Genomic DNA, 26,882 nt, shown 5'->3' on the forward strand with positions numbered 1-26,882 from the left:
AATTAGATACAAATGTAAAGTCAACTGAATATCCTATGAATTCATTTAGAAACTATTAAAATGCATTAATACCATACAAAATTAACTAAAATAAAATAAAAATGCTGTTAAAAATAAGAAATTATGATACGAATTTATGACTTGTTATACAAATATATCAGATTACAGAAGACAAATGGATTTTGAACTTAATATTTATTAAATATTCAAGATTTAATTTAATTAGGCTTTAAGCTGCCAATAAGAATTACTGATACTGAAGATTTCAGTACAGAAAACATGGCATAAAGTGTGTGGAACCTTCAGGTCGACTTTTCAAAGTGCACTTGTGCAACATGAAGGCAAAACTGCAAATTGTCAAGCTCTTTGGTTTGGTATTTTGGTCCCAGAATGCCTCGCTTGGCTTGGCCGTATCATGTCAGTTCAGTCTGTTTAGTTTGAGGCAGGCGTAGAGCCGCCAGTCCTCCTGCCAGCAGGAGCGCAGACACCATCAGCAGAGGTACGGCACAGTTGGAGTCCACCAGCTGCCCAAAAACAACATTTCCCAGGATGGCTGCCACGCGGCCCACTCCAGTGAAAACCCCCAGAGCTGATGAGCTGCAAAACAGAAACCGCAATTAATACATTCATTCATTTCGTTCTATTTAAAGAAGCCATATTCTACACATTCCTATTTATTTTTCATATAAAGTTAGTCAAAGTTTCATTAAGGTCATTATTTGTATTTCCCAGTCTCTAAACCTTTTTTGATACTGTACATTTATGTAACTCTATACAAATAATTAAGATTTTGTTGAAAGAAGTCTCTTCTGCTCACACAGGCTACATTTATTTGATCAAAAATACAGTAAAAACTGTAATATTGTGAAATATTATTACAATTTAAAAGAACTGTTTTCTATTTTAATACATTATAAACTGTAATTTATTCCTGTGGTCAAAGCTGAATTTTCAGCATCATTACTCCAGTCTTCAGTGTCACATGATCCTTCAGAAATCATTCTAATATGATGATTTGCTGCTCAATGTGACACTCAAGTAATTGCATCGCAATTTTACATTTTACAGTTTTATTTTTAATTATAATAATTTCTTACAATATTTCACTGTATTTTTAATCAAATAAATGCAACCTTGGTGATTTCTTTTTTTTTTTAAGAATTAAAAAAGCTTAATTAATCCAAACTTTTGGAATTATGATTGGCTGACCTCTTTGCATGTGAAATCAGTAGCAATATTACAAATGAATAATGGGGTTTACCGTAGTTGTGTGGGGTACAGTTCGGTCCCCACCACGTCCAGGGCGTTCCAGGAGATGACAGAAACGCCACTGAACACGCAGGACACGATCAGACTCTGAGTTTTGGTCTTCACCATGTAGATGATAAACACGCTCACGCTGGACGCCAGCAAACTGACGGCTACCGGACAGGAAAAAATCATTATTATAGATAATAATTTATTAGTTCTTTAATACTTTGCAGGTATATTAAGCTTCAGTCATTGTAAGATAACTTGCTGTACTAACACAGCAGAATTTTCCCGCCAATTCTGTCCATGAGCAGGATAGTGAAGATGTTTCCCGGCAGGTTTGAAGCCGCAGTTATAAAACCCTCCATGTATACTGCAAAACACACAACGCTATTATTAAAAAAAATACTTGATCATGACAACAAAAGAGACAAATAATGATCAGTCTGTTTTAGTGACATTAACCTGCAGTTTTGACTGGATAGCAGCTTTCATTCTTTGAGCTTTGGACTCGAGACGTGTCGGTGCATGGAGACCCTCCGTCCTCGGCTCTCTTAAAAAGCTCCGGAAACCACATCCATAACCCATAATACCTGCACAGAGAGGTTTACATCATTTAATCATACTTACATATTTTTTTCAAACTTATTTGTAATCTAAAATGTAGTTAGCTTATCATAACTAGAAATCTTAAAGGTACAATAGTAAAAGCACCCTGTGTGGAGGTTAGCCAATCACAACAGAGCAGAGATATATAGTATTTCCTACTTTACCTGCATACACACAGAACACTCATGTAATGCAATATGTAACTATATTATCAGCTCTTTAGATATAAACAGTAAGTATCTCCAACCTTAACTGCATAAATACAGTATACTTGCTAAAGGGGGTATACACTATATAGCAAACCTCAACAGCTTGATTGCTTGTATCGTCGCAAAATGTAAACTATATTAACGTCCAGCTCTAATTTGCTAAATGTGACTATAGGCTTGAAGACATTAACATATTATAAACATCAATGTCATGATTTTCAGTAAAGCTGCTTTGAAGCTGTGTGTTGTGAAAAGCACTATACAAATAAGTACATATTATATATATATATATACACAGTATATATATATATATATAACATATTAAAGTCATGACATAATAGTAGCAAAATACAGCCTGTTTAAGTCTAAAGGTCAGAGAGACTGGGAAATGGCCGTGTCAAACTAAATTATGGCTTTCTTTGGTGTCAAAAAACCTTGACTAACATTATAAGTGGACTTCAGAGAAAATAATTAACCTTAAAATATTTTGCTTTTAATATGTTTTACCCAAATGAAATGCAGAAAAATATAATGAGCAGAACGACACTTCTGGAAGCCAGCGGTCCAACAAACAGCTGTTTGATGGGGTCCAGTGCCTGTAGAAGAAGCAGCGACACCATCAGGACCTCGGTAATACTTTCTAAGAACATTTTTCGATAACGTATCAAACGTGATCTGAACCTGTTTGAGATGATGGCTAAACCGCTGACATCTTGAGCCGCTACAGGGTCTGTTTTTCTCTTCATCATCTTGGGGTCTGATCACCAGACCTAGAGCCTGTTAACACAAACTCATTTTCATCAGCTGATCATCTAAATAATACAGTTTCCCTCATGAACAGAGCAGTGGGAAGCTTTGACCTGGAACTAAGCAAACATCAGAGATTTACGCACAGGAAATGGTTTTTTGGCATGTCTGTTGTTCAGTTTGAACATCTTCTGAAACACAGATAAAGCCTCCGTCTCACGTCCGGCCTGTGGAAAAGAAACACCTAATGAAGTGGTGTCACAATCATTCGTCCGGTAACGGACCCAATGTAACTTGTTCGGATACATGAATGGAATCAGTGAAAGTTGATTCGGTACGCACCTCCATGAGGAACTTCGGGCTCTCCGGCATGAAGAGTCTGAAGATAAGTGCTGATGACAGGCTGGGGACGGAGCAGAGGACCACAAAAAGACGCCAACTCTGAAAATCCAACCAGCCCCAATGAGCATTCAAAGATGTTCTGGGAATCACCAGCCACGCCACACCTGGACAAAAACACACAACATACCTATTCATATCAATATTTATGTGTGAATGTTCTGTGCACATAGCAATGTGTGTGTGTGTTTATGTGTATGTGTGCAATAATATATTTATGGATATGTATATATATATATATATATTATAATTATTAAGATTAATCGATTTTATATATATATATATATACACACATTTCTATTTATTCATTTATATATATTTGGTTATATATTTTTGTCTCATTCTTATTTTTTATAAAAAATATTCTTTTCATTTTAAGTCTATTTATATATCTTGTATTTTTATGTAGGCATTTATAAAATGTTTGGTTATGTCTTGGCATAAAGTTATTAAGTCTTAATGCGTTTTTATTTTACATAAAGATATTTTTTATATCTATTTACATATCTTTTGAATTTTCATATATTCATTTTGGTTATGTAATTTAGTCTTTATGCATTCTATAAAGCATATATATATATATATTTTACGTCTATATATCTTTTGCTTGTATATGTGTATATATATATATATATATATATATATATAAACATATATATATATATATATATATATATATATAAAAATGTGGTTATGTATTTTGTCTTTTTTGTCTTTTGTCATGTTTTTATTGTTTATTTATAAAGCCTTTGCAGTTTTATTTATTCATTTATTTTTTTATTTTTGGTTAAAGTTATAGATGTTCTGATTGTAATCTTTACTGCTCATATTTCAATATAACAACAACAACAACAACAAATGGACAGAAAGAGATTAGTGCAACCTTCCAGCCAGTGTTTTCGAGGCGCTCCTCTCTCAGCTCAGAGGATGATGGTTTTACCTGCCGCTAAAATATTTCCCGCCATCCAGAATGTGGCGAGAGCGCTGATCATAGCTCCCCTCCGCAAACGTGGTTGAAACTCGGAAAAATATGAGAAGATGACAGGAATGGATCCGCCGACCCTGAGAGCGAGACACAGATGCATTCATGTGATTCTAGTAGAGATTCTGTCTGTATAATATCTATCTAAACCTTGAAAATGCATGTAAAAACTCTTTTGGGATGTGGTTACCCGACTCCACTGAAGAACCGCAGGAGGAGGAAGAGCCAGAAACTCGGGGCCAAACTGGCCACTGCCCCAAACGTGCCATTCACTGCCAGAGAAATGACCAGAACGCTCCGCCTTCCTCTGCGATCAGCCAGATACCCCCAAACATAACCGCCCACCATCATCCCTGTCAGACGAGATGCTAGTTATCTCACCGAGCAGAATGAGAAATGATCACATGACACAGTTATGTCAGCAGTTTCAATCACTCTGTCAGTTATGCATTTCTTGTTGAAACTCTCACTGAAAACAATGAGCATGACTGTGCAGTTTTCAGACACCTGATAAGGCAAATACAATTCAAAGTTCAACCAAATAGAGAACAAACTGCATTTCTGACCTGACTTAACAGTTTACATGATAAAAATGAGAAGTTAATGTTTCATTTTCCTCGTTTGTCCTGCTGTTTAAGAAAACATTTTCTCTTCTTGAAATGCAACATCATAACTGATTCTTTTTAACAGTTATTTGGTTAGAAAACAAAGACAGAAAGACAGATGATAACCCAGGAATATGCTGGCGGTGAGGAGCCCCATGTCGCCTGAGCTGAGCTGGAGGTCGCAGCGTGCCGTGGGCAAGAGGAACGACACACACAGGATCTCCACCGCATCACTGGCGTTCGCCCACCCGCAGACGACCAACAGCAGCCAATGGAAGAGTCCGAACCCTGCGGACAGACAGAAGCATGAGCGCCGCTGACCACTGCGTATGGACAAACATGTGAAACTAGATGTAGGAGAAACATAAAGGTCAAATTAACCTGCTTTCTCAACAGCCTCCTCATAAGAAAGTTTCTTTCTACTGGACACCTGGTCATCTGATGGACACATCATATATCAGTAAACATCACAACATTTATTTCCATCAAGAGGTTCATCGATTATTGGTCAAGATCTTGTATTGACAATGCAAGAGTCCAGCGCTCTGTAAAGTCTCCTCCAGCACATCCCAAAGACTTTCAGTGAGTTTAAGATCTGGATTCATGTGTCAAAATGATTCTTCATGATCCTCACAACCATTCTTTCACAATCTGAGCCTGATGAATCTGGACATTGTCGTCCTGGAATATATTCATGATGTGTCTTCCTACCTGGCTGTTTATGAAATGAAAAGCTACACACTCCATCAGTTAGAGTCAGAAGAACTGTTGTCAAACATATAACGTGCTAGAAACATAATAATCACTGCAATAATGATCCAATCATTGACTCTTAAGCATTTGCCTCTTTAAATCCAAACAGCGACTCTTTTTATACATTTTTTGACCGGACAGTGAATATGGTAAAACCCCTCATGCTGGATCCAAATTTAACAGTTAATAGTCTATAACTGGTGAAAAGTGTTTGAGTCAACATTATACTCATCTACACAATCCACCGGGATATCAACCACTAGAGATCCAGTAATAATAAACACACATTCTACATGATTAATAATGCATTTTACCGTCTTCGTCCAAATGAGTGGACGATAGCAGGGGTTCTGTATCTTCATGAGCACGTCGAGGCATAATAACATTTCAGATTAAAGTATTTATGAGTGTAAACTACATGATCGTTGTGCAAAAGATTCAGTTCACTCCTCCTGTACTTCTGTAAACAAACGCATTGGTGGGCATGGGCTTGTGCCGACGTCACAGCAAGGCTCGCCCCTCTACACACTCACTTCCTCAATTTTAATTTTTATCACGTTTTTTTTTTTTTTTTCATGTACAATTATGTGTGCTCCATAACGGCGGGACTCTAACGTTATTTAATTTTTACATTTTAAACCAGTGTATATATTTATTTAAAAACAATTGCATTACTTTGGGAGTGGTCTTGTGAGCGTGACGTAACAGCGCAAAGCCCGCCACTAATACTATTGACCACCGGGCGTCGCTGTTTCGCCATCTCTCTCTCTCTTCGTATCAGTTCAGTGTCGCTCTCTCATTTTCACTCTAGCGTTCTCCGCTTGTAATAAAGTTTTTCCGTGTGTGGAGCTGAAGATGGCGGCCAGCTCGGAGCGCAGTCCTCCTCCTTTCCCGGACTCAGAGGAGCCCGAGCTGCTGGAGGACAGTGACGACGGCGCGGATGCGTTCACGGGCACGGTGAGTAACACAATTAAACGCATTTATGAAGCTAATTAGCCAGAGACTTCATACAAGACAGGCAGAAAGAGAAGAAGACCGAGCACTTTCACTTCTCTGACACCTTCAGATCTCCCTGCTCTTATTCTTCGTCTTCTTCAGCCGTAGATCTTCAGATCTGCTGGTTTATACGGCGTTTTTCTGTGATCATATTTGCTGAACGATTTAATCAAGACATCATTTTCATCACCACCTCAGATTTGATTCTTCCGCAGGGTTAAATAGATCTGAGTTTAGGCCTGCATGTGACACTGAAGTTTTTTGGAGGACTCTTGTAGTTGAATAAATAATATCACAAGGAATGTTGACCCAGTTTTCCAAACAGACTGAAGTCACACTGTTAGAGAAGTGTGTATGTGTGTAAAATGAATGTTATGTTGTGTCTAATTATAAAGGAAGCGTGAAAGTAGATTAACTTCTTCATGCAGAACCACCCAACATATAGTTAAGATGTTTTATACAATATGAATATATGCATTAAGTCTAAGGAAGAGATCCAAACTACAGTATGATGAGTATTATAAAGGCAAATCTGTCTCTTAATAAATGAGCTGGTGTCCAGCAGTCAATGTTTACTCAGCGTAGTAATTTCAGTCTTTTCAGGGCAAAGTACTGAAGGTCTGGTCATGTGAGTCTCAAACATGAGTGAATGTCTAAATGCCCTTTTTTTCCCTTAGTAAGCATTTATTTTCTTTAGAATTTGCTTTGTGGGAAGGAATTTACAGTTGCTGTACGTGAGTCAGGAAGGAGTGGATTGGTGGTTAAAGGTCTGCCCTGGAACTGAAAGGTTGTAGGTTTGAACACAGCATGGGTTGATTCGTAAGCTGTAACCACTGTGCCGTTAAGCAAGACACTTAACCCTGGGTTAAAACAGGCGGACTGTCCCTGTAAGGGTGCTAGAAGTCGCTTTGGATGAAAGTGACTGCAAAATGAGTACTACTTACTATCTCGTTAGAAAAATGTGCAGGTCTTTAAAATATTGTATATAATAAATGCGTTACCCCAATATCAAAAGATAGAAATATGACATTTTATTTAACATAATCAAAAAAGTAGCCAGTTTCAGGACCATTTAGGAAATTTTTCGTGATTACATTTTATGTAATCATGTTTATTCGAACCATCCTATCTGGAATCAATGTTATATATTTATTCATTTTAAACCGTCAATTATACAAATGCTCACGTATATAAAAAATAACAAAGACTAGCATGATGAATATTTTACCATTTAAATATTTACTGTTACAATAATGAGACTTTGGGTGAAAAAATTGGCTTCATTTTCAATGCAAAGATAGCACTAAAATAGGCTTATTTTATTATTATTGTAAAATGCCAGTTGTACAAGCAACCAAAAAAGAATAATACCTGTAATAACATAAATATTTTACATTTTAATTATGTAATTACTATTACATAGTATATTTGACAATTTAAAGGTAAAGTAGGCGATTTTCAGAGAAGCTAGCGATAGCGAGTTAGCTTTAAAAGTACTGTGTTAGATTAAACTGAGAAGGATCATAGCACATGCATATTGTTGTCCTACTGTTAGTTTAACTGCTTCTATTGTTCTCATTTGTAAGTCGCTTTGGATAAAAGCGTCTGCTAAATGAATACATTTAAATGTAAAAGATCCCACCCTCCCTTCAGGGCGTCTCCAAAGCCACACCTCCTTCAAAACACATGAACACGTACAGCAGGGAGCAAACAAAAGCATCACCTCATGTCTCAAAGCACATAATATTAGAATAATAATGAACATAACTTAAAGAGCTCTGACCTGTATCACCTGACTGCATGCAGATTCATAACGGCGTTGGTAGTGTTGTCATTGAAACGCATAAATTCGAGTCACGAACCGCTCCGAGTGTAACGTCACGTGTTTCCATCTCTTACAAATGACAGTAGTTACGGTGTGAACGCAGCACATGCTCGTTGTTTTGGTTCAGGAGGAACTACGGCCGCTGTTTCGGTTGTGTTGCTCTGTGACTGACGTCTGTATAACTCTGCATAGCATGAAACATGCTGATGATGTGTGATGTCTGCGCGAGCAGGGTGTGTAAAAACATACGTAAATGTTAGGACAAAATATCGTAGCCTTTGGAACGAGTTCTATGATTTTCTCGAGTTATATGAGTTGTTTTTATGGTCCTACGCCTTCCACAGACCATATATACAGTACAGGCCAAAAGTTTGGACACATTACTATTTTTAATGTTTTTGAAAGAAGTTTCTTCTGCTCATCAAGCCTGCATTTATTTGATCAAAAATACAGAATCTTTTTTTTTATGTGATATATTATTACAATTTAAAATAATTGGTTTTCAATTTATTATACTTTAAATGATCATTTATTTCTGTGATGCAAAGCTGTATTTTCAGGATCATTACTCCAGTCTTCAGTGTCACATGTGACATCCAGTCTATCACATGATCCTTTAGAAATCATTCTAATATTCTGATTTATTATGAGTGTTGGACACAGTTCTGCTGCCTAATATATTTGATGAATAAAAAGTTAAAAAGAACTGCATTTATTCAAAATAAAAAAATATTTTCTAATAATAATATAAATCTTCTTTACTATCACTTTTTATCAATTTAACACATCCTTGCTGAATAAAAGTATTTATTTATTTCAAAAAAAGAAAGAAAAAAAATTACTGACCCCAAATTACTGACCAGTAGTGTATATTGTTGTTACAAAAGATTTCTATTTTTAAAACATTTGCTTCTTTTTTTTTTTTATTCAGAAAAAATACTCTAAAAAAGTATCACAGGTTATGAAAAAATATTAAGCAGCAGAACTGTTTCCAACTTTGATAATGAATCATCATATTAGAATGATTTCTAAAGGGTCATGTGATAGACTGGAGTAATGATCCTGAAAATTCAGCTTTGCATCACAGAAATAAATGATAATTTAAAGTATAATAAATTGAAAACCAATTATTTTAAATTGTAATAATAATATATCACAACATTTAAAAAAAAATCTGTATTTTTGATCAAATAAATGCAGGCTTGATAAGCAGAAGAAACTTCTTTCAAAAACATAAAAAATAGTCATGTGTCCAAACTTTTGGCCTGTACTGTATATATCCATATACATATAAATACATTTAGACCACTTGACTTAGTGATTGCTATCAGGATGTGAAGAGACTTTCAACCAGCATAGCAAAGCATGTTTTTGAAGCAAAGTATAAAATTACCAATTGTAGAAATGCACAAATACTAAAAAATATTAGCACAAAAATTTTTTATATAGCCTAATTACTGTAGCAAGAACTTATGCTTAACAAAATATGGTTAATTTTTCAATGCAAAAATAATACTAAAAATAGACTTTTTTCTTTATTTAGGGTTGAACTTTAACCAGAGATATGAAAATAAATGAGGAAAATCCAAACTTTAACTATTTCCTTCATTCGGACCCAAATCTAAAAAGTTGCTGTTATATTTTGCAAATAAAGGACAGAGATATGAAAATAAATATGAAAATAAAGGAAAGAGATATGAAAATAAATATGAAAATAAAGGAAAGAGATATGAAAATAGATATGAAAATAAATATTTCAGAGATATGAAAATAAATGAGGAAAATCCAAACTTTGTTGAACTCTTTCCTTCATTCGGACCCAAATCTAAAAAGTTGCTGTTATATTTTGCAAATAAAGGAAAGAGTTAAACAGTGTGTGGTGGATTTTCCTTGTTTATTTTCATAACCTTCGTTTTGATCCAGCGCCTGTTAAACATCTTTTTTGTTTTGTAATTTTTTTTGACAAATTTTGTGAGATTCAGCCTGAAAATGTTTAATGTATTTGGAAAGAAAATTCCCTGCCAGATGGAAAATCATTCCACAGGCTGTTAAACACAATGCAGTAATCCTGTTTAAACTCACAATATTTCAACTTATAGTAACTAAATTTTACAACATTAGCTGAATAATCATTTCTGTGCCGTTCCTAGTCAATCTCCGAGATGGATTCACTGTCGCCTGACACAACCGGACCTCCTAAAGACACATTCAACGAGCCACCAGAAGATATCTTCAGCGATCCTCTTAGCGACATTAACTCTGAACCCCAGAAGAACGTAAAGATACAATCTCCTGGCAGCGATGAGGCCGTGGACCTGCTCAGCGACCCGCTGGACGATGAAGCCGATGTGATTAGTTCGCCTGAAGTCCAAAACCCCGTGCCAGATCTCTTGAAAGAGCCTGTAGAAACGCCAAAGTCTGATGTCATCGGTAAAGCACCTAGCGATGTCAGCAGCAAACCTGTGCACAAAAACGCCATTGGAGTCCGGCATCAGGATATTTTCGAAGACCCTCCGACGGGCAGCAAAGGCTCTGCCGCCAAGAAACCAGGGAGCGCTGAGCTGTTCGAGGATGAGGATGATGATGAGGAAGAGGAGGAAGACCTGTTCAAAGAGCCATTAAAAGGCATGACGAAGAAGCCTCAGCCTTCAGTGGCGAGTGGGCCACCTATCAATGTCTTTACAGAGGTGAAATCAGAAGTGAAGGTCAAGCCACATGTTAAAGACGACCCCACGGATCTGTTCGCAGAGGAAGCCGTGACGGCACCCGCCACCAAACCTTCCTCGAGCGGCAGCTCCAGGACCAATGGGGTTCACTCTGAGGAGCAGGACATCTTCTCAGGTACAGTAACACCAGATCATGACTGTGACACTTTTGACTGCCTACCTAGACCTGTTTTTTGGGCATCATAGGCACATTTGAAAGTTTGTGAACTTCCTAAGCAACATAGACGGGGTGGCAGTGGCTCAGTGGTTCATGTAGGTTGTCTACAAACCGGAAGGTTGGTGGTTCAATCCCCGGTTCCTTCCACCTGACCAAGTGTCGAGGTGTCCATGAGCAAGACACCTAACCCCAGCTGCTCCCGCCTTGCATGGCTGACACCGCCGTTGGTGTATGAATGAGTGGGTGAATGTGAGGCTATATGTAAAGCGCTTTGGTGGCTTTCACAGGTTCTGTGAAAGTGCTATATACCATTTACCATTTAGACACAGGCAGCATTTTTGGGCATCATGACACAAAGTGATTGTTCATATCTTTAAAGCCTAGTGAGCTACTTGGCTAGACAGCATTTTGAGCATCATACACTCTTAAAAATAAAGGTTCTTTATTGGCATCGATGGTTCCATGAAGAACCTTTACATTCCACAAAAGATTCTTTATAGTGAAAAAAGCTTCTTTAGATCATCAAAATGTTGCACACTGAGTCCGAAATTCGTATCCGAAATTTCCGCACGTTAAAAAATAAATACGACCTCACGTTATGTCAAACACACTTGCACTCTGCCTCCGAAACTTTCGTCCATCATAAAAAAAATCGGATCAGGTTCGATTTTCTGCATTTTTTGCATCCGTAGCAAGCATTATGAAAAGTGTTTTGACAATTCAGAGCCACCGAATCACGAATACGAAAAAACACACTCTGTGTGCAAGGGCCTTAAGACTTTTACTGAAAGGTTCTTTGGGGAGCCAAAAATAGTTCTTCCTGCGAAAACCCTTGTAGCACAGGGTTTTGGGGATCATAACACCAAAATGTATTGCTCAAAACTTTAAAAGTTGCCTATATAGACAGCATTTTTGAGTATTTAGTTTAGTTTGTTTGTTTGTCATCCTGGCTACCTTGTCAGACAACATTTTTAAGCATCATAAGCACTTTTAATTGCTTGGTTCATGTTTCAAGCCTACCTAGACAGTATTTTGGGGTGACATTGGTGCATTTAAAAGTTTGATTTGTGTTGCAAAATCCTCCGAACTGCCAACATAGACCGTGTTATTTGTATATAAATGTTTTTTGTTTCAATATATAGTAAGTGCCCTTCCCAGAGAGCTTTTTCAGGCATCATAGGCAAATGTAAAAGTTAATCTTTCAAAACTAAGGCCTGTTTTCACAGACAGGGCTTAGATTAAGCCATGATTAGGCTTTAGTTTAATTAGGTCATTTAAGTAGCTTTTATAAATGTGCCTTACTAGTGTGTGCATCAAGAGACACAATAATGGCACTGACTTTAAAAAAAAGATATTTCGGTCCAAGTTTCTTTCTGTTCAAACGGTTCAAACAAGCATTTTAGTCTAGGACTAGCTGAAGTTGTAACATACAGCGTTTTTTGACATCTTATTACACACATTTATTGTTCTAATCTTCAAAACCTAGTGAGCTGCCTATCTAGACAACATTTTTGAGCCTTAAAACCTTGAGAGCATTTTGGGGCATGTTTAAGCAAGTTTAATATGTGTTTCAAAATGAAGCTGCCCTCCCACATGTGAACAGCATGTTTGAATGTTTAGGTCTTTTTTTCTTTCTTTTTTTTTTACCTTGTGACAATGGTTTGGTGTCATTGGTGCATTTAAAAGTTGCACTTGTGCTTCGAAACCTTACGAGCCGCCTACCTTGAAAGCATTTTTGGCTATCATAGGCATCAAGCGAGTGAACCGCCTTCCTAGATCGTAGATGCTCAAGTAAAATAAAAAATAAATAAAACTACAATTAAAATGAAAACTGATATAGAAAATGCTCTTCTAATAATAGTATATAGATAATACTTAAATAACACTGATTAGAAGTCGCCTAAAGTGCAGGAGGGTTTTCAAGGCTTAGTGTTTTTTTGCGCAATGAGACATTTTCCTGCTTTTTTTTTTTACTTGTATGTATTTTACAAGCAGAAATGCGTGCACATCACTTCTCTGAGTGATGGATGATGATTTCGCTTTCTCAGCGTTGACTCAGGAAGGGGAAAAGGAATTCCTCAGCGACCTTTGACCTCTCACCCTGCTTTATGTTGCTGATGGAATGTGTTTTGCGTGTGTGTGTGTGTGTGTGTGTGTTTGTGCTCTGGGTTGTGTTTGTGTTGCACCATCTTTTTAGTTTTATTGAATCCATAAAATGCACTTTCTCTCACTGTTTTTCCCCAGAGGCTACAGTGGAGTTGTCTCTGGACAGTCCTCTTAATGACCGCAAGAAGAAAGATGCCTTGAAAGCGTCAGTATCGGCTCCTGCCGCCCCGGTAGCCAGCAGCTCCAGCAAACCTCCGTCCAAAACCCTGGAGGAGGTAAAACACTTATAAAGATGATTGGAAATTGAAATTTTTTTAAATAAAAAGTACTGAGACTGAATTAGGGGTGGGCGATATGGTAAAAATATCATATCACGATTTTTTTCAGGAAAATCACGATTAACGATTTTATCACGATTCTTTTTTATGTTGGTTTTACTATTTTGTGACTGAGCATTACAGCCAAACTAATGTCCATATTTTAAAAACAAAGCCTTAGGTAACAAAATATAAAATAAAAAAGAATGGCAGACGGGGCGAAGATAAAAATTATTTGTCATTATTTTCTTTGTTATTAAATATTAAGATCAAAGATACACATTACACACACAACTTAATATACAAATTAAATAAACAGTGCTTTGTTTTCAGCTACAGGTGTATTTAACAGTAGCATTGAAGAAAGTAATTAAATGAACAAATATGAAAATAAAACAAAACATAGACTTCACTGTATAAATTATAAATTGATACTTTTAAAGCTACTATTAAAGTTATCAGTCAAGAGCAGTGAGTGATTTTCTCTTTGCATTTTGTTTTTTTATTAACAATAAAGGGATAGTTCTCCTAAAAATTCAAATTGTCATAATTTACTCTCTCAAGTTGTTTTAAACTCGAATAAGTTTCTTTCTTCTGTTGAAAATAAAAGTTATTTGGAAGAATGTGACTTCCATAGTATATTTTTCTCCTATGGAAGTCAATGGGGACCAGCTACTGTTTGTATAGCCACATTCTTCAAAATATTAATATTAGAAAAATAGTAGAAAATATTAGAATGAAATTAATACAGGCTTGGAACAACATTATAGTGCGTAAATAATGAGATCATTTAAATTTTTGGGTGAACTATCCCTTTAAGGACAAACGGCAGCGTGTTTACTATTACTACTGTCTCTTTAAGAGCTGCACTCGACGCGTCTTTTATACACGCATTTGACAAAAAGATTTTCTCTCAATTTTCTCAAGTTTGCTTTCACTTTAGACATCACCGACTTTGTTTATGTAAACCTTAGTCCAGTATCCAGGCGCTGGTAGACAGGCTTTTAGTGCATGTGAGCTTCACATGTACGCGCTGAGAAACGCACACGTTAGAACAGCGCATCAGCACGCGAATTAAATGTTTAACCTACAAGGCATTAAAGCACATGCAAATTATGAACTTTTGTGAACTGTAGTGTCCCGTTCCACTGCGTTAAAATTTGATCTGAATATACGTCGCGTTGTTCAGTATGTTGGGACAGAGGCGCCAGAACAGCAACTGAGAATGCGCGATACTACGATATTTCTTCAAAAGCAGATCGTGGAGACATTTTAATCGTCCACGATCAAAAATCGTCATATCGCACACCCCTAGACTGAATGTTTTTCATGATGTTTGGCTCCTTTAGTGACTGATTCACAAGCAAATGACTCTTATTAGCTGATTCTTTTTGATGAATCATTCGAGACTGGATGTTTTTCATGATGTTTAGCTCCTTTAGTGACTGATTCACAAGCAAATGACTCTTATTAGCTGATTCTTTTTGATGAATCATTCGAGACTGAATGTTTTTCATGATGTTTAGCTCCTTTAGTGACTGATTCACAAGCAAATGACTCCTATGAGCTGATTCTTTTTGATGAATCATTCGAGACTGAATGTTTTTCATGATGTTTAGCTCCTTTAGTGACTGATTCACAAGCAAATGACTCCTATGAGCTGATTCTTTTTGATGAATCAGTCAAGAATCAGTCTTAAAATGATGTATTTTATGTGTTTCATTTGAAAATTAAATGAGTCAAAGCTACTAAAAGAATCAAGTTGAATCAGAATCAAAACTGGATTTGTTGCATTTCTTGCGCTTCCCGTCACTAGAGATCAGATCAAACCTTACAGATTTCCTTCTTCCTTTCTCTCCTTTTCTCATAAAGCTGGAGGAAGAGGAAAGCGAGGACAAGTTTGATCTAAACATTTCCGTCACAAATCCAGAGAAAGTCGGTAAGACCATAATCTTCAGCTGGGTTTTGCTTTCTGATGTCTCGTTTCAGGATTAACGCTGTTCTCATAAAACATTAGTTTGAAAGAGTTTTGGGCTTAGTTTGCAGGAAACAGAAAACCGTGATTATCTTACGAGGTGAAATTGTTCTAATTAAGGAACTGAGTCGCATATACGTCTGTCTCTAAAGCATTGCCATACGATAACAACTTCCTTTTTTTGCCCTGTACCAGCTTTTTTTCATTTCCCGTCCTTCTTCTTTTTTAAAGGTGTGGTGTTACCGTAAGGTCTAAAATAAGCTCTGGGGAGATAATATTTCATCTGATATCATATATCATATTTTTGCTGATAGTTTGCTCACTCTTACTTTGTATATAGTGGCCAAAAGTGATGTCCAGAGGGGGATATTTGTTTTTAATGACCCTACAAGTTAGATTAAACCATCAGGATATGAGGAAGATATTTTATATTTATCAAATATTTTTTTATATGAGGGAGAAAAACAAAAAAAACACTTGGTTAAGGTATTTATCTGGCAAAATTATTTGGCAAAAAAGAGGCAAACTACAGCTAAAGGTTTATTTTACTATTACAAAAATATGCAAAATGCATAGAAACGTTAGTTAGAAGTTTAAATAAGGTTAGAATTGCAGGTTCAGTTGCTTTGGAGGATCTTGGGAGTAAACGTTGTTTAGCTTAAATTGGTTTTGTAATAAAAACAAGAATTTTTCTTTTGAAATAAAGAAGTTTAATATTGTTTTGTATGTATTTACAGCAAAAATCTCTTCCTAGTGTTTTGAAAGTAACTCGTGTGGGTCTTTAACTGCATACCTAGGTTGAGGAGAGATCCCCTGATATGATTGTAAAGCGCTTTGGGTGTACAGTAGTACATATGACAGCGCTATATAAATGCCTCATTCATTCAACTAACATAAGTTGGTCAGTAATTTGACAAACACATTAGCATATCCCACCCACTTGTATGAATCCTCTCCTTCACTGAGCAGTTTTGCAAGGGCGTCGTAACACATTTTACATGCTAATCATAACCGAAGTCATTTAAATATGTAAATCTTGAAAGTTTCGATAGTATTATTTTGTTGATTTACTCTAGTTTGCTGGTTTTTGCTGGTGCTGATGATATTTAAACTGGTTTAGTTTGACAACCCTTCTAAAACCAGCAAACCGGACCAGTCTGGGAGACCAGTTTAGGCTAGTCAAGCTTTTTCTTTCAGCCAGTCTAACCCTATGACCTTTGTGTAACCAGTCCTGATCTTTAAGCTTGAGGTTAACAGCACATGTGTGTGTTATGTTGGGGTTTTATTTCTCTCTCTCTGCTTCTTACAGGTGATGGTATGAATGCTTACATGGCCTACAAAGTTTCAACACAGGTGATTTTTCAGTCTCTTGTGCAGATTACACGAGCGCACAATACGACACACAGTCTAAATCTCCCTCTTTTCATCCCCTCAGACGTCGTTAACCATGTTCCGTAGCAAGACGTTTACTGTACGCAGGCGTTTCAGTGATTTCCTGGGATTGTACGAAAAGCTCTCGGAGAAACACTCACAGAATGGATACATCATTCCTCCGCCACCGGAGAAGAGCATTCTGGGTAGAAACTTGCTTCTGCTAATGCATCCGATCTGATCTGATTATGAGCAAGTGTCTGATTATGAATTATGTGTGTGTGTTTTCCAGGTATGACAAAAGTCAAAGTGGGGAAGGAGGATCCATCGTCAGCAGAGTTTGTGGAGCGGAGGAGAGCTGCTCTAGAAAGGTTCGTTACTGAAGATGACAGTGTTTCTTAACTAGTTGCACTAGTAAAGCGATGAATCACGCTTCTTCTCCTAGTTTTTGTCCTGACCGGACGCATCTGTCATCAGTGTGTCATGTCAGAACGTTTCCTTACGTTGCACTAAGAAGCCCCGCCCCCAGTGAAATCTCATTGGTTTAAAATCCCTCTTCATACATCTGTTTATAAAACACCATACTATGATTGGCTCTACAGTATTTTCATTTGAATGAGGACAGAAAAAATATTTAAACTGGATAATATAATAATGTCAGTAGTAATTAACATTATTATTATATATTTAAATAATGATGACAGAAAAATGTATATGGTTATCAAATAATGGTTATGTTCGCCATTATTAAAATGATATATGGGGATTGAAAATGTCTTAAATTGGATAATATAATATTAATATTAATCACTACATATTACACTATGTATTTTCATTTTAATGTGGACAGAAATATTACTTTGATTGGATAAAATTGTCATATAGTATAATGTTAGTAATTAATAAAATAATAAATAAAATACAATAATGCAATGTAATTTAATGTTAGAAGTAAATATTATATATTTTAATGAGGACAGAAAAATTACTTATTTTTACTTAGCTAATCTAAGTATTGAATATGAATATTAATTACAACTTATATTATATTATCCAATCTAAGTCATTTTTCCATCTTTATTAAAATTAAAATATATATTAATTACGTTACATTAAGTTTACAACTAACATTACATTTTATTATATCCCAATTTATGATATTATCCAATCTAATGTTGTTGATTATTATTTAGATTGGATAATATAATGTAATAAATATAATGTTAGTAGTAATTAATATTGATGTATATTTTGAGGATTGTTTGTGTGTTGTTGCAGGTATCTTCAGAGGATTGTAAGTCACCCGTCTCTCCTGCAGGACCCTGATGTCAGAGAGTTTTTAGAGAAAGAAGAGGTGACACAGCTTTTTGCATTAAAACGAACATTTTGAATCATTGAATCGACGCATGCGACCGCAAACTCTACATTAACATAAACCTAAGAGAAGTGTGTGTGTGTGTGTGTGTGTGTGTTAGTTACCCAGAGCAGTCGGCACACAGGCTCTGAGTGGAGCCGGCTTCCTCAAAATGCTCAACAAAGCCACAGATGCTGTGAGTAAGATGACCATAAAGATGAACGAACAGGACGTGGTGAGTGGAAAAACAAGCTGGTCTGACCCACGCTGAGCTCCTCTATAAAGAGGAATAGGCTTAAAACCAACCTGAATATTAAACTATGTGTGTGCTTGTTGGTTTCAGTGGTTTGATGAGAAGATCCAGGATGTAGAAAATGAAGAACAGCAGTTGCGGAAACTCCACGTCATGGTGGAATCGCTTGTCAATCACAGGAAAGGTCAGAAGGGCTAACATTTTATTTTTTAAATGTAGTGCATTCAGATTTGGGAATTGCAACCCATTCTGTAATGTGACATATATTAAGTGAAACAGAATCTGATTGGACTAGTTGTTAAAGGGTGGGATGTGTGTTTCAGAGTTGTCTGGGAACACAGCCGTGTTTGCGAAGAGCGTGGCGATGCTGGGCAGCTCGGAGGATAACACGGCTCTGTCACGAGCTCTGTCTCAGCTGGCCGAGGTGGAAGATCGAATCGAGCAGCTCCATCAGGACCAGGCGGCCAATGACTTCTTCACCTTCTCTGAGCTGCTGGCCGATTATATACGACTGCTGGGAGCCGTCAGGGTACACACACACACACACACACACACACACACAGAAGAAAAATTCGACTCGTCCCGTTGATTTATTGTGTGTCATTTTTAACATTAAGGTATTATATAATTAGGGCTGGGGGAATTAACGCGTTAATCTTTGCGATTAATTTGAAATGTTTAACGCGTTAAAAAAAAATAACGCAATTGACGCAGCACTTTTTTTTTTTGCCTCGTTTTAATGATTTCCTGTTGCGTCTGCTATTAAAAAGGCCGAAATATGCCGTCCCGCCCCTCCATGTTCGGCGGTCAGGTTTCATTCTCGGGCAGCTTTCATGAGCGGGTCTTTTCCGCTCGGTATGTGCGTCGCGCTCTGTGCTCCGCGCGTGTGTGTGTGTGTGTGTGTGTGTGTGTGTGTGTGTGTGTGTGTGTGTGTGTGTCGGTCGGTCGGCGTGCTCCGCGCGCACGCGTGCGTGTGTGTGTGTGTGTGTGTGTGTGTGTGTGTGTGTGTGTGTGTGTGTGTGTGTGTGTGTGTGTGTGTGTCGGCTCGCTCTGTCGTTAATGGCCCAGCAGCGGCGAGCTCTCCGTTCCGTGTGTGTGTGTATGTGTGTGTGTGTGTGTGTCGGCGGCTCTGTCGTTAACGGCCCAAAGGCTTCAATCATGTACTAAGCACTGGAAAAGTAAAGTCCACTCAAGTAACGTGAAATTTCTCTGTTGACTTCTGTTTGCTGAGCTGGTATAGCCATGCTGGGCAACAATGGTAAAATGACCTGCTCTGATCACATGCTCTGGTAATAATAGCTTTGTAGGACTATATTTTGTTTTAATAATTAATAAAATAATAATAATAATAATAATCTGTTAAATTGATTATGTTGATTGATTATTGAAAAAGAATAATATATTGATATATTGATGTTTAATATTTTAATATAGGGCTATTTTCTGTTCCCTTTTTTTCCTGTGTTGTTTAATTAGGTGATTCTAAGTTTAAATATTGATGATTACAAGCTTGGGGGAAGCGCAATTAATTGCAATTAATTACAGAAATTGTGCAATTAATTAGTTAATTTTTTTTAATCGATTCCCAGCCCTATATATAATGTTAAACTGGCACGGATTGATTTGTTATAGGTAATCTTATAGTTCAGTTGGCGTTCCACATGCAAAGATAAAATTATACCCTTCATTTGTAAACCTATTTAATTCACTGGATTGTCCAAAAATAAGCATTACCATATGGTTGTAAGCACTAAATAAAATATTATTTAATTACATTTTGTTTTTACCATATTATCCAATATATTATCGTTGTTGTTGTCAATAATAATAATAATAAATGTATTATTAATTTGTTATAGTAATATTAGTGTTATAGATATATTTGAAAATAAAAAGAAATTTTACTTTTTCATTTTTAGAATGTGATATAAATCTGTATATATCTTATTATTATTATTATTATTAATTATAATAATAATAATTAAATGTTAATGTTATATCTTAATTATTGTTGTACTAATAATAAATAATAATAATGATAAAATAACAATTATGTAAATACATACAGGTATGTATCAGGATCATTATTGTATCAGAATTCATTATTATAATTATTGATTTTTTTCAGCATCATGATGCATATCTGTATGTATCTACATAATTATTTTTATTTGAATTATTATTATTTAAAAAATAATTATAATAACAAATTAAATTTATAATGTAGATACAGTACTGGTCAAAAGTTTGGAATAATTAAATTTTTTAAATGTTTTTGAAAGAAGTCTCTTCTGCTCACCAAGGCTGCATTCATTTGATCATAAACACAGTAAAAACGGTAATATTGTGAAATGTTATTACAAATTTAAAATAACTGTTTTCTGTTTGAATATATTTTCAAATGTAATTTATTTTTTATTTTTTATCATTACTCACATGATCACATGATCCTTCAGAAATCATTCTAATATGATGATAATATTAATAAATATATATATATATATATATATTAATAATAATCATTTATTTGTATTCTACATGGTCAGGGGTGTTTTGATCAGAGAATGAAAGCATGGCAGCGCTGGCAGGACGCTGAGAACATGCTGCAGAAAAAGAGAGAGGCCGAGGCCAAACTCCTGTGGGCCAACAAACCTGACAAACTCCAGCAGGCCAAGGACGAGATCTCTGAGGTGATGCACAACACCACTGCCGAACACTTACATCTGTAACCCTCATAGTCATGTCTCACTCTACTGTCTCGTCCTGCAGTGGGAGGCAAAGGTCACGCAGTTCGAGAGAGAATTCGAGAGAATCTCAGCCACCGTACAGAAAGACGTCATCCGTTTTGATGTAAGACATGATTTCCCTGTTGGCTTTGGATATCTTGGCATTAAAGGGCCCCTTTTATGCTTTTTTTTTTGGAGATTGCCTTGAGTGTAGTGTGTAATAGAGCACTTTGTGAATATATTGGACTGCAAAGTTTCAAAGATCTCAGTAAATTGAGTGATTGTCTTCTAAAAGAAAAAATAGATTCTGAACTGCTCGAAAAAATTTGCATAATGCCAGTCTATGGTCTTCAATGGCTGCCCTCAAACGAAGTCTACTTCGACCCTCAAACACTTCAGTTGTAGTTGAAGTGTGGAAGAGTTTGGTTCAAGACGACGCTGTTTTCTGTGCTGCCCAAGCAAAACCACTTTGCTGCACTTGAGGACTCGAGCTCGAATCGATACTACAAAACCGAAGCCGTCGTTACTGTTCGTATCACTGTGTGTCAAGTGCTGAGGAAGATCCAGAGCTGAAGTTCAGATATGGTAATTGGCGTTTGGTTTCCGAGAGGTGCTTTAAACAGTCGACCAATCACAACAGACTGGGCCATCTGACCAGTCAGAGCAGAGTAGACCAATCACAACAGATGAGTCATCTGACCAATCAGAGCAGAGTAGACCAATCACAACAGGGCTGCGTTCAGCCCCGACAAAGCGTTGCACAACGTTTTTTAAACAGAAATGGTGATGCGTTGAACACACTGTTCTGATGACGCAAGAGTTGCAACTATGGCAGCTGAGAAGGCCATTCTTTGTGAAGAATTTTCGGAGCCTGATGAAGTCGGTATAAATATGTGTTTAATACTACAAAATATGCCCGATGTTACAGTTACTGCACTTGCCGCCCAGAACAAAAGAGAACATCCCAATCGGGTGAAGGGATTGCTGAAACTGAAATGGAAGCACACATCTTACCTAATTCAGACTAAAATACATATATTTAGCCTCACATACTGACTTTATTTGTAGTTCATACTGTTTTAATACCCTGTATTTTCTTTCTCATTTTTAGGAAAAGCACTTAATTACCATTGTTTATTTCTATACCAAATGTCATACACTTGCAATGAAGCTAAAAATATAAACAACTACATCATCATGTTGATATCCTATATTTTTACAATAAAACGTACGACAAACATGTCTTCTAATATCCTCAGTTGTTGCGTATACCGAGCTGCATCGAACACATTTGTAAATTACTTTCCTTGAACCCATTGTGCGAGTTCACTTTAATACCGCATGCTTTATATACATGTTGCTGCTGATTGGACTGCAGTTCTGACACACCCACCAAACAAGAGAAAACGTATCTCAAACCCCGTTGCACACCGGTGCACGCCGTTTCCAGGAAACATGACGTTCAACCCGGAAACCGTAGCAAAACGTTGTGCACCGTTTTGAACTTGAACGTGCCCCAGACTGAGTCATCTGACCAATCAGAGCAGAGTAGACCAATCATAACAGACTGAGCCATCTGACCAATCAGAGCAGAGTAGACCAATCACAACAGACTGAGCCATCTGACCAATCAGAGCAGAGTAGACCAATCACAACAGACTGAGTCATCTGACCAATCAGAGCAGAGTAGACCAATCATAACAGACTGAGCCATCTGACCAATCAGAGCTGAGTAGACCAATCACAACAGACTGAGCCATCTGACCAATCAGAGCAGAGTAGACCAATCACAACAGACTGAGCCATCTGACCAATCAGAGCAGAGTAGACCAATCACAACAGACTGAGTCATCTGACCAATCAGAGCAGAGTAGACCAATCACAACAGACTGAGTCATCTGACCAATCAGAGCAGAGTAGGCTCTCAGAAAGGAGGGGTTTAGAGAGACTGAATCCTTTATCAAAGCGTTTCAGACACTGTGAGAAAAGAAGTGACGCTGCAATAAATATTATGAGAAAATTAGTGTTTTTTGACTGGACGCATGTAAACCTATTGTAGGAGATCTGCAGAATAAAATAGCATAACAGGGACACTTTAAAGACTCCTAATAAACATTTTATTCAATTGTTGAATCGTACTTAATGATTCTGACTGACAACTGATTTAAATGTCTTTGCTAACAGAAAGAAAAAGCTCGAGATTTTAAGAGACAAATCATCAAATATCTGGAGTCACTGCTGCACTCAGAACAACAGGTACAAGAACACTTCCTTCTACTGAGAAACATCAGTCTGAATGCTTGTAATCCACATTTCTCTCTCTTTCTCTCCTCTAGCTGATAAAATACTGGGAGGCGTTTCTGCCGGAGGCGAAAGCGATCGCGTGAGGAGGCGTCCGCGCACACACACACACACACACACACACACACACACACACACACACACACACACACACACTCACCCTGACTGAGGCCTTTCTACACTCTTTACCTCTTGCCTATAAACCAAGAGAACTCGTGCTGCAAAGGGAATCATTATCCGGCCGCTCGTTACTCTGATTGAATTAGTAACTTGTATATTTTCTGTGTAATCTTCACCTTTATTTTCTTACGTTGACTCTTGTTTTTTGGGGGATGTAAACGCATGTGGTGGTGGCTGGGTGTCTTCCTCGTCTGTATGCAACCAAACTTCATGTTTATTCTCCACTCAAGACGTGTTACTCATCAGCAGTGATGTCAGTGGTTTACACTAGAGGGCGCTCTCCTCTCATTCACAGTTAGACACTTCCCAGCAGGCTTGCAGAGGATTTCAGAGACAAATGGTGACCTAGATCATTTCAGAAGTCCGGAGTATTGGTATATACACTTTAAAACACCATAATGACATTGTATTTTGCAAGTAAAAGAGATTGTAATGCAGTTTTTTTTTTTGGTGGACTATTGAAATCAAACTGGCCGGTGGAAATGACAGGAACTGTACATGTCAACACTTACACTCGATCTTTTGCTGGCTCATAGTTTTCACTCAAAGGATCATTTTAAATCTTCAATAGGTTTAGGATCTTGTTTCTATTTGTTCACTTGACGTAAAGCATTTACGAAGACGCTCCTAAAGCGTTTTATATCAATACCGGAGCTCTTTCAGCTGGTCAAACCAGAAGCCCAAAGCACTTCAGTCTTAACTGGTTTTCTTCTTCATTTAGGGCCTGTTTTTCCTCATTTTCAATCTTTTTTTCTCTTTATTTACTTCATTTTACATTTTCGTGTGTGTAGACATTTTTATTGCCAACATGTTATCGTTTCGTGTCAAACCGTATTTGACTCTGACATGTTAAAATAATTAATAGACTTTTGCTACGCTACTACTAATGATTCAATTGTTTCTACATGAGATTTTTTGTTTTTTTATACAGATTTTGCTGCTGTCAGAGTTTGTAAGGCTGTTATTCATCGTCATTTATAACATTAGACATTTTTTGTTGTTTGTTTTTTTTAGTTTGCTTCATAAATGATATTTTGGGCCCTTCTGTAATAACACTTTGAAGAGACGTAAACAAGTTGGACTTCACCATTGGGTGCCATACAAATCAAATGTTTGTTTATAAGAAAAAAAGGGGCAGGTATTTTTTTCACTGTGGACACTTCTATTGAGGAAAACAATAAAGATTTAATTACAAATATAAAGCTTTTGATTTACTAGTCAGTTGTTTTGTGTGTGCATATGTATACATGTATACATTTTTATATATATATTAATATAGATAGATAGCACTTTATTGTCCGTGTACACGGAAATTTGTCTTGCAATACAAGCTCCAACAATTACAACACAACAACCTAAAAAAGCTAAAAAGCATCAGTAAAAACATAAATAGATACTTAATTAATATGATGGAGGCCCTGCCCTGCAAGAGAGGTCTTCAATAGCCATAAATATATAGATGAAAGTGAAAGTTGGTGGGAACTATCACTTCTTTACTCTCACGTGTTGATTCAGCAGAGATATTGTCAGGATATTGACGCATATATATATATGTATATAAAGTGCAGTCAAATCGATTAACCGTGATTAATCATATCTAACAAAAATGTAAATGTACATGTGTATACATACGACTATGTATACACTATATAGACTATATATATGTATATACATATATATATAAATACATTTTACCTTTTTTGTTAGATTTGATTAATCACGGTTAATCGATTGGACTGCACTTTATATATTTATTTATTTATATACAAACTTATTTATAGTTACTTATAGTTCTTTTTTTGTTGTAATTTAAGTACTTAGTTTTTTATAAAATGATTAAAAATTATTTCCAAAATATGTTTGTATGTATATATACACATATACGTCATGAGCAGTATTATTTCTGTCATTTTATTTATTAATATTTTAAAAAATCAGTTTTCAATTTATTTTTTCTGTTTTTTATTTAAAATTTTTATTTCTGTTTTAGTCATTTAAATAAAAATATTTTTGTTTTTTATCATATATTTATATTTTATATCAGCTTTATTTTATTTAATGAAAACTAATTAATTAATAATCAACTGATCATAACTGGTTGTTAGCTTATATTATTTTATTATTTAATATTTGAATTAGTTTTAATTTTAGTTTAAGCTTTAGTAATGTTATGTAGGCTACTTTTTTCATTTTTATGATTTTGTTTTTAATTTAGCTTATTTTTGGTTTCTGTTTGAGTCATTTTAGTACTCAAAACAATTGTTTTAGTAAAACATTTGTATCTAATATATTTTAGTTCAGCTTTATTTAATTTAAGCAAAACAATTTGAATAGTTTTATTTAACAGTAACATCACAGATTATAACTGGTGGGATAAAATACGATTTCTCTTCACCTGAAACCTCGAGGCAAAACATCCACATCCACACATCAGACTAATGAAGGAAGTGATCCTTACAGGCCTTCCGTCTTTTAGTATTTGTTCTGTGTTGAGCAGAAGCTCTCGTTCAATACTCTTATCATAAATGCTTGTTTCTCTCCAGCTTTGATGAGGCATTTCCATGTGACAACACTGAGGTTTACTGCGGTAAAATTATTGCAGCTGCAGCGGAATGAACCTTTCACCAAAATCCTTTATATTCATTAATCATTAAACTTTTCAACCTGTTTATTTTCCAGCAATTTGTAGGTCAAAAATGGTCCAGGGTTCATGATCAGTTGGAATTAAACGGAGCATGAGTTCTAACCTCCTGATGGGATGAAGTGGGAAAGCAGGGATAATAACACTTGAGCATCAGGAATGTGTGTTATCTTCAGACTGGAGTGTGTTTACTCAGCAGTAAATGCATGAATGGTTGTGTGTCACGGCAAATCATGTGATTCTCATTTATTTTTCATTCAGACAGAAGAAATGAGGACATCAGGTCTGGTGTTGTTGACACACCTCTGACCATGTTGACCTTACAAATATAGACTCATTCTTTTCATTTAAATGACGCTCGCGCAATATCATCCATAGACATGATTTAATGCACAAATA

At 36.3% G+C, this 26,882-nt stretch overlaps 2 protein-coding genes across 4 annotated transcripts; one reads left to right on the forward strand and one right to left on the reverse strand.

Annotated features, from left to right (window-relative positions):
• Positions 1-176: 176 nt before the first annotated feature.
• Positions 177-6,040, reverse strand: sv2 (synaptic vesicle glycoprotein 2). Its single transcript, XM_082159121.1, has 13 exons — positions 5,870-6,040; positions 5,184-5,240; positions 4,929-5,090; positions 4,388-4,550; positions 4,156-4,277; positions 3,159-3,322; positions 2,963-3,043; positions 2,751-2,846; positions 2,577-2,665; positions 1,717-1,844; positions 1,529-1,624; positions 1,262-1,421; positions 177-597 (listed from the first exon to the last, which is right to left on the reverse strand). Exons 1-13 carry the CDS (start codon positions 5,931-5,933, stop codon positions 414-416), a joined length of 1,566 nt encoding a protein of 521 aa, XP_082015247.1. The 5' UTR covers positions 5,934-6,040; the 3' UTR covers positions 177-413.
• A 312-nt stretch (positions 6,041-6,352) lies between these two features.
• Positions 6,353-25,044, forward strand: snx1a (sorting nexin 1a). 3 transcript variants are annotated; one of them, XM_082159102.1, is made up of 16 exons: positions 6,353-6,512; positions 10,527-11,217; positions 13,504-13,640; positions 15,555-15,621; positions 16,967-17,010; positions 17,093-17,234; positions 17,321-17,399; positions 18,307-18,382; positions 18,504-18,617; positions 18,726-18,819; positions 18,959-19,164; positions 21,182-21,325; positions 21,405-21,485; positions 23,546-23,617; positions 23,698-23,757; positions 23,794-25,044. In XM_082159102.1, exons 1-15 carry the CDS (start codon positions 6,411-6,413, stop codon positions 23,746-23,748), a joined length of 2,100 nt encoding a protein of 699 aa, XP_082015228.1. In that variant the 5' UTR covers positions 6,353-6,410; the 3' UTR covers positions 23,749-23,757; positions 23,794-25,044. The 3 variants fall into 3 exon arrangements, with proteins under 3 accessions (XP_082015228.1, XP_082015229.1, XP_082015227.1); XM_082159103.1 differs by having other exon boundaries at positions 23,798-25,044; XM_082159101.1 differs by having other exon boundaries at positions 23,698-25,044.
• The last annotated feature ends 1,838 nt before the right edge of the window (positions 25,045-26,882 follow it).

The sequence above is a fragment of the Leuciscus leuciscus genome, assembly GCF_965113295.1.
Source record: "Leuciscus leuciscus genome assembly, chromosome: 25".
Lineage (NCBI taxonomy): Eukaryota > Metazoa > Chordata > Actinopteri > Cypriniformes > Leuciscidae > Leuciscus > Leuciscus leuciscus.

Excerpts from the sequence above, each read along its gene's own strand:
- sv2 (XM_082159121.1), bottom strand. The coding sequence starts at position 5,933 with ATGCCTCGACGTGCTCATGAAGATACAGAACCCCTGCTATCGTCCACT. Across the intron at positions 2,847-2,962 it reads ATGCCAAAAAACCATTTCCT|GCTCTAGGTCTGGTGATCAG; the intron begins GTGCGTAAATCT and ends TTGTGTTAACAG. Across the intron at positions 1,625-1,716 it reads CTATCCAGTCAAAACTGCAG|TATACATGGAGGGTTTTATA; the intron begins GTTAATGTCACT and ends TGTGTTTTGCAG.
- snx1a (XM_082159101.1), top strand. The coding sequence starts at position 6,411 with ATGGCGGCCAGCTCGGAGCGCAGTCCTCCTCCTTTCCCGGACTCAGAG. Across the intron at positions 17,011-17,092 it reads CCTACAAAGTTTCAACACAG|ACGTCGTTAACCATGTTCCG; the intron begins GTGATTTTTCAG and ends TCATCCCCTCAG. Across the intron at positions 23,618-23,697 it reads TGCTGCACTCAGAACAACAG|CTGATAAAATACTGGGAGGC; the intron begins GTACAAGAACAC and ends TCTCTCCTCTAG.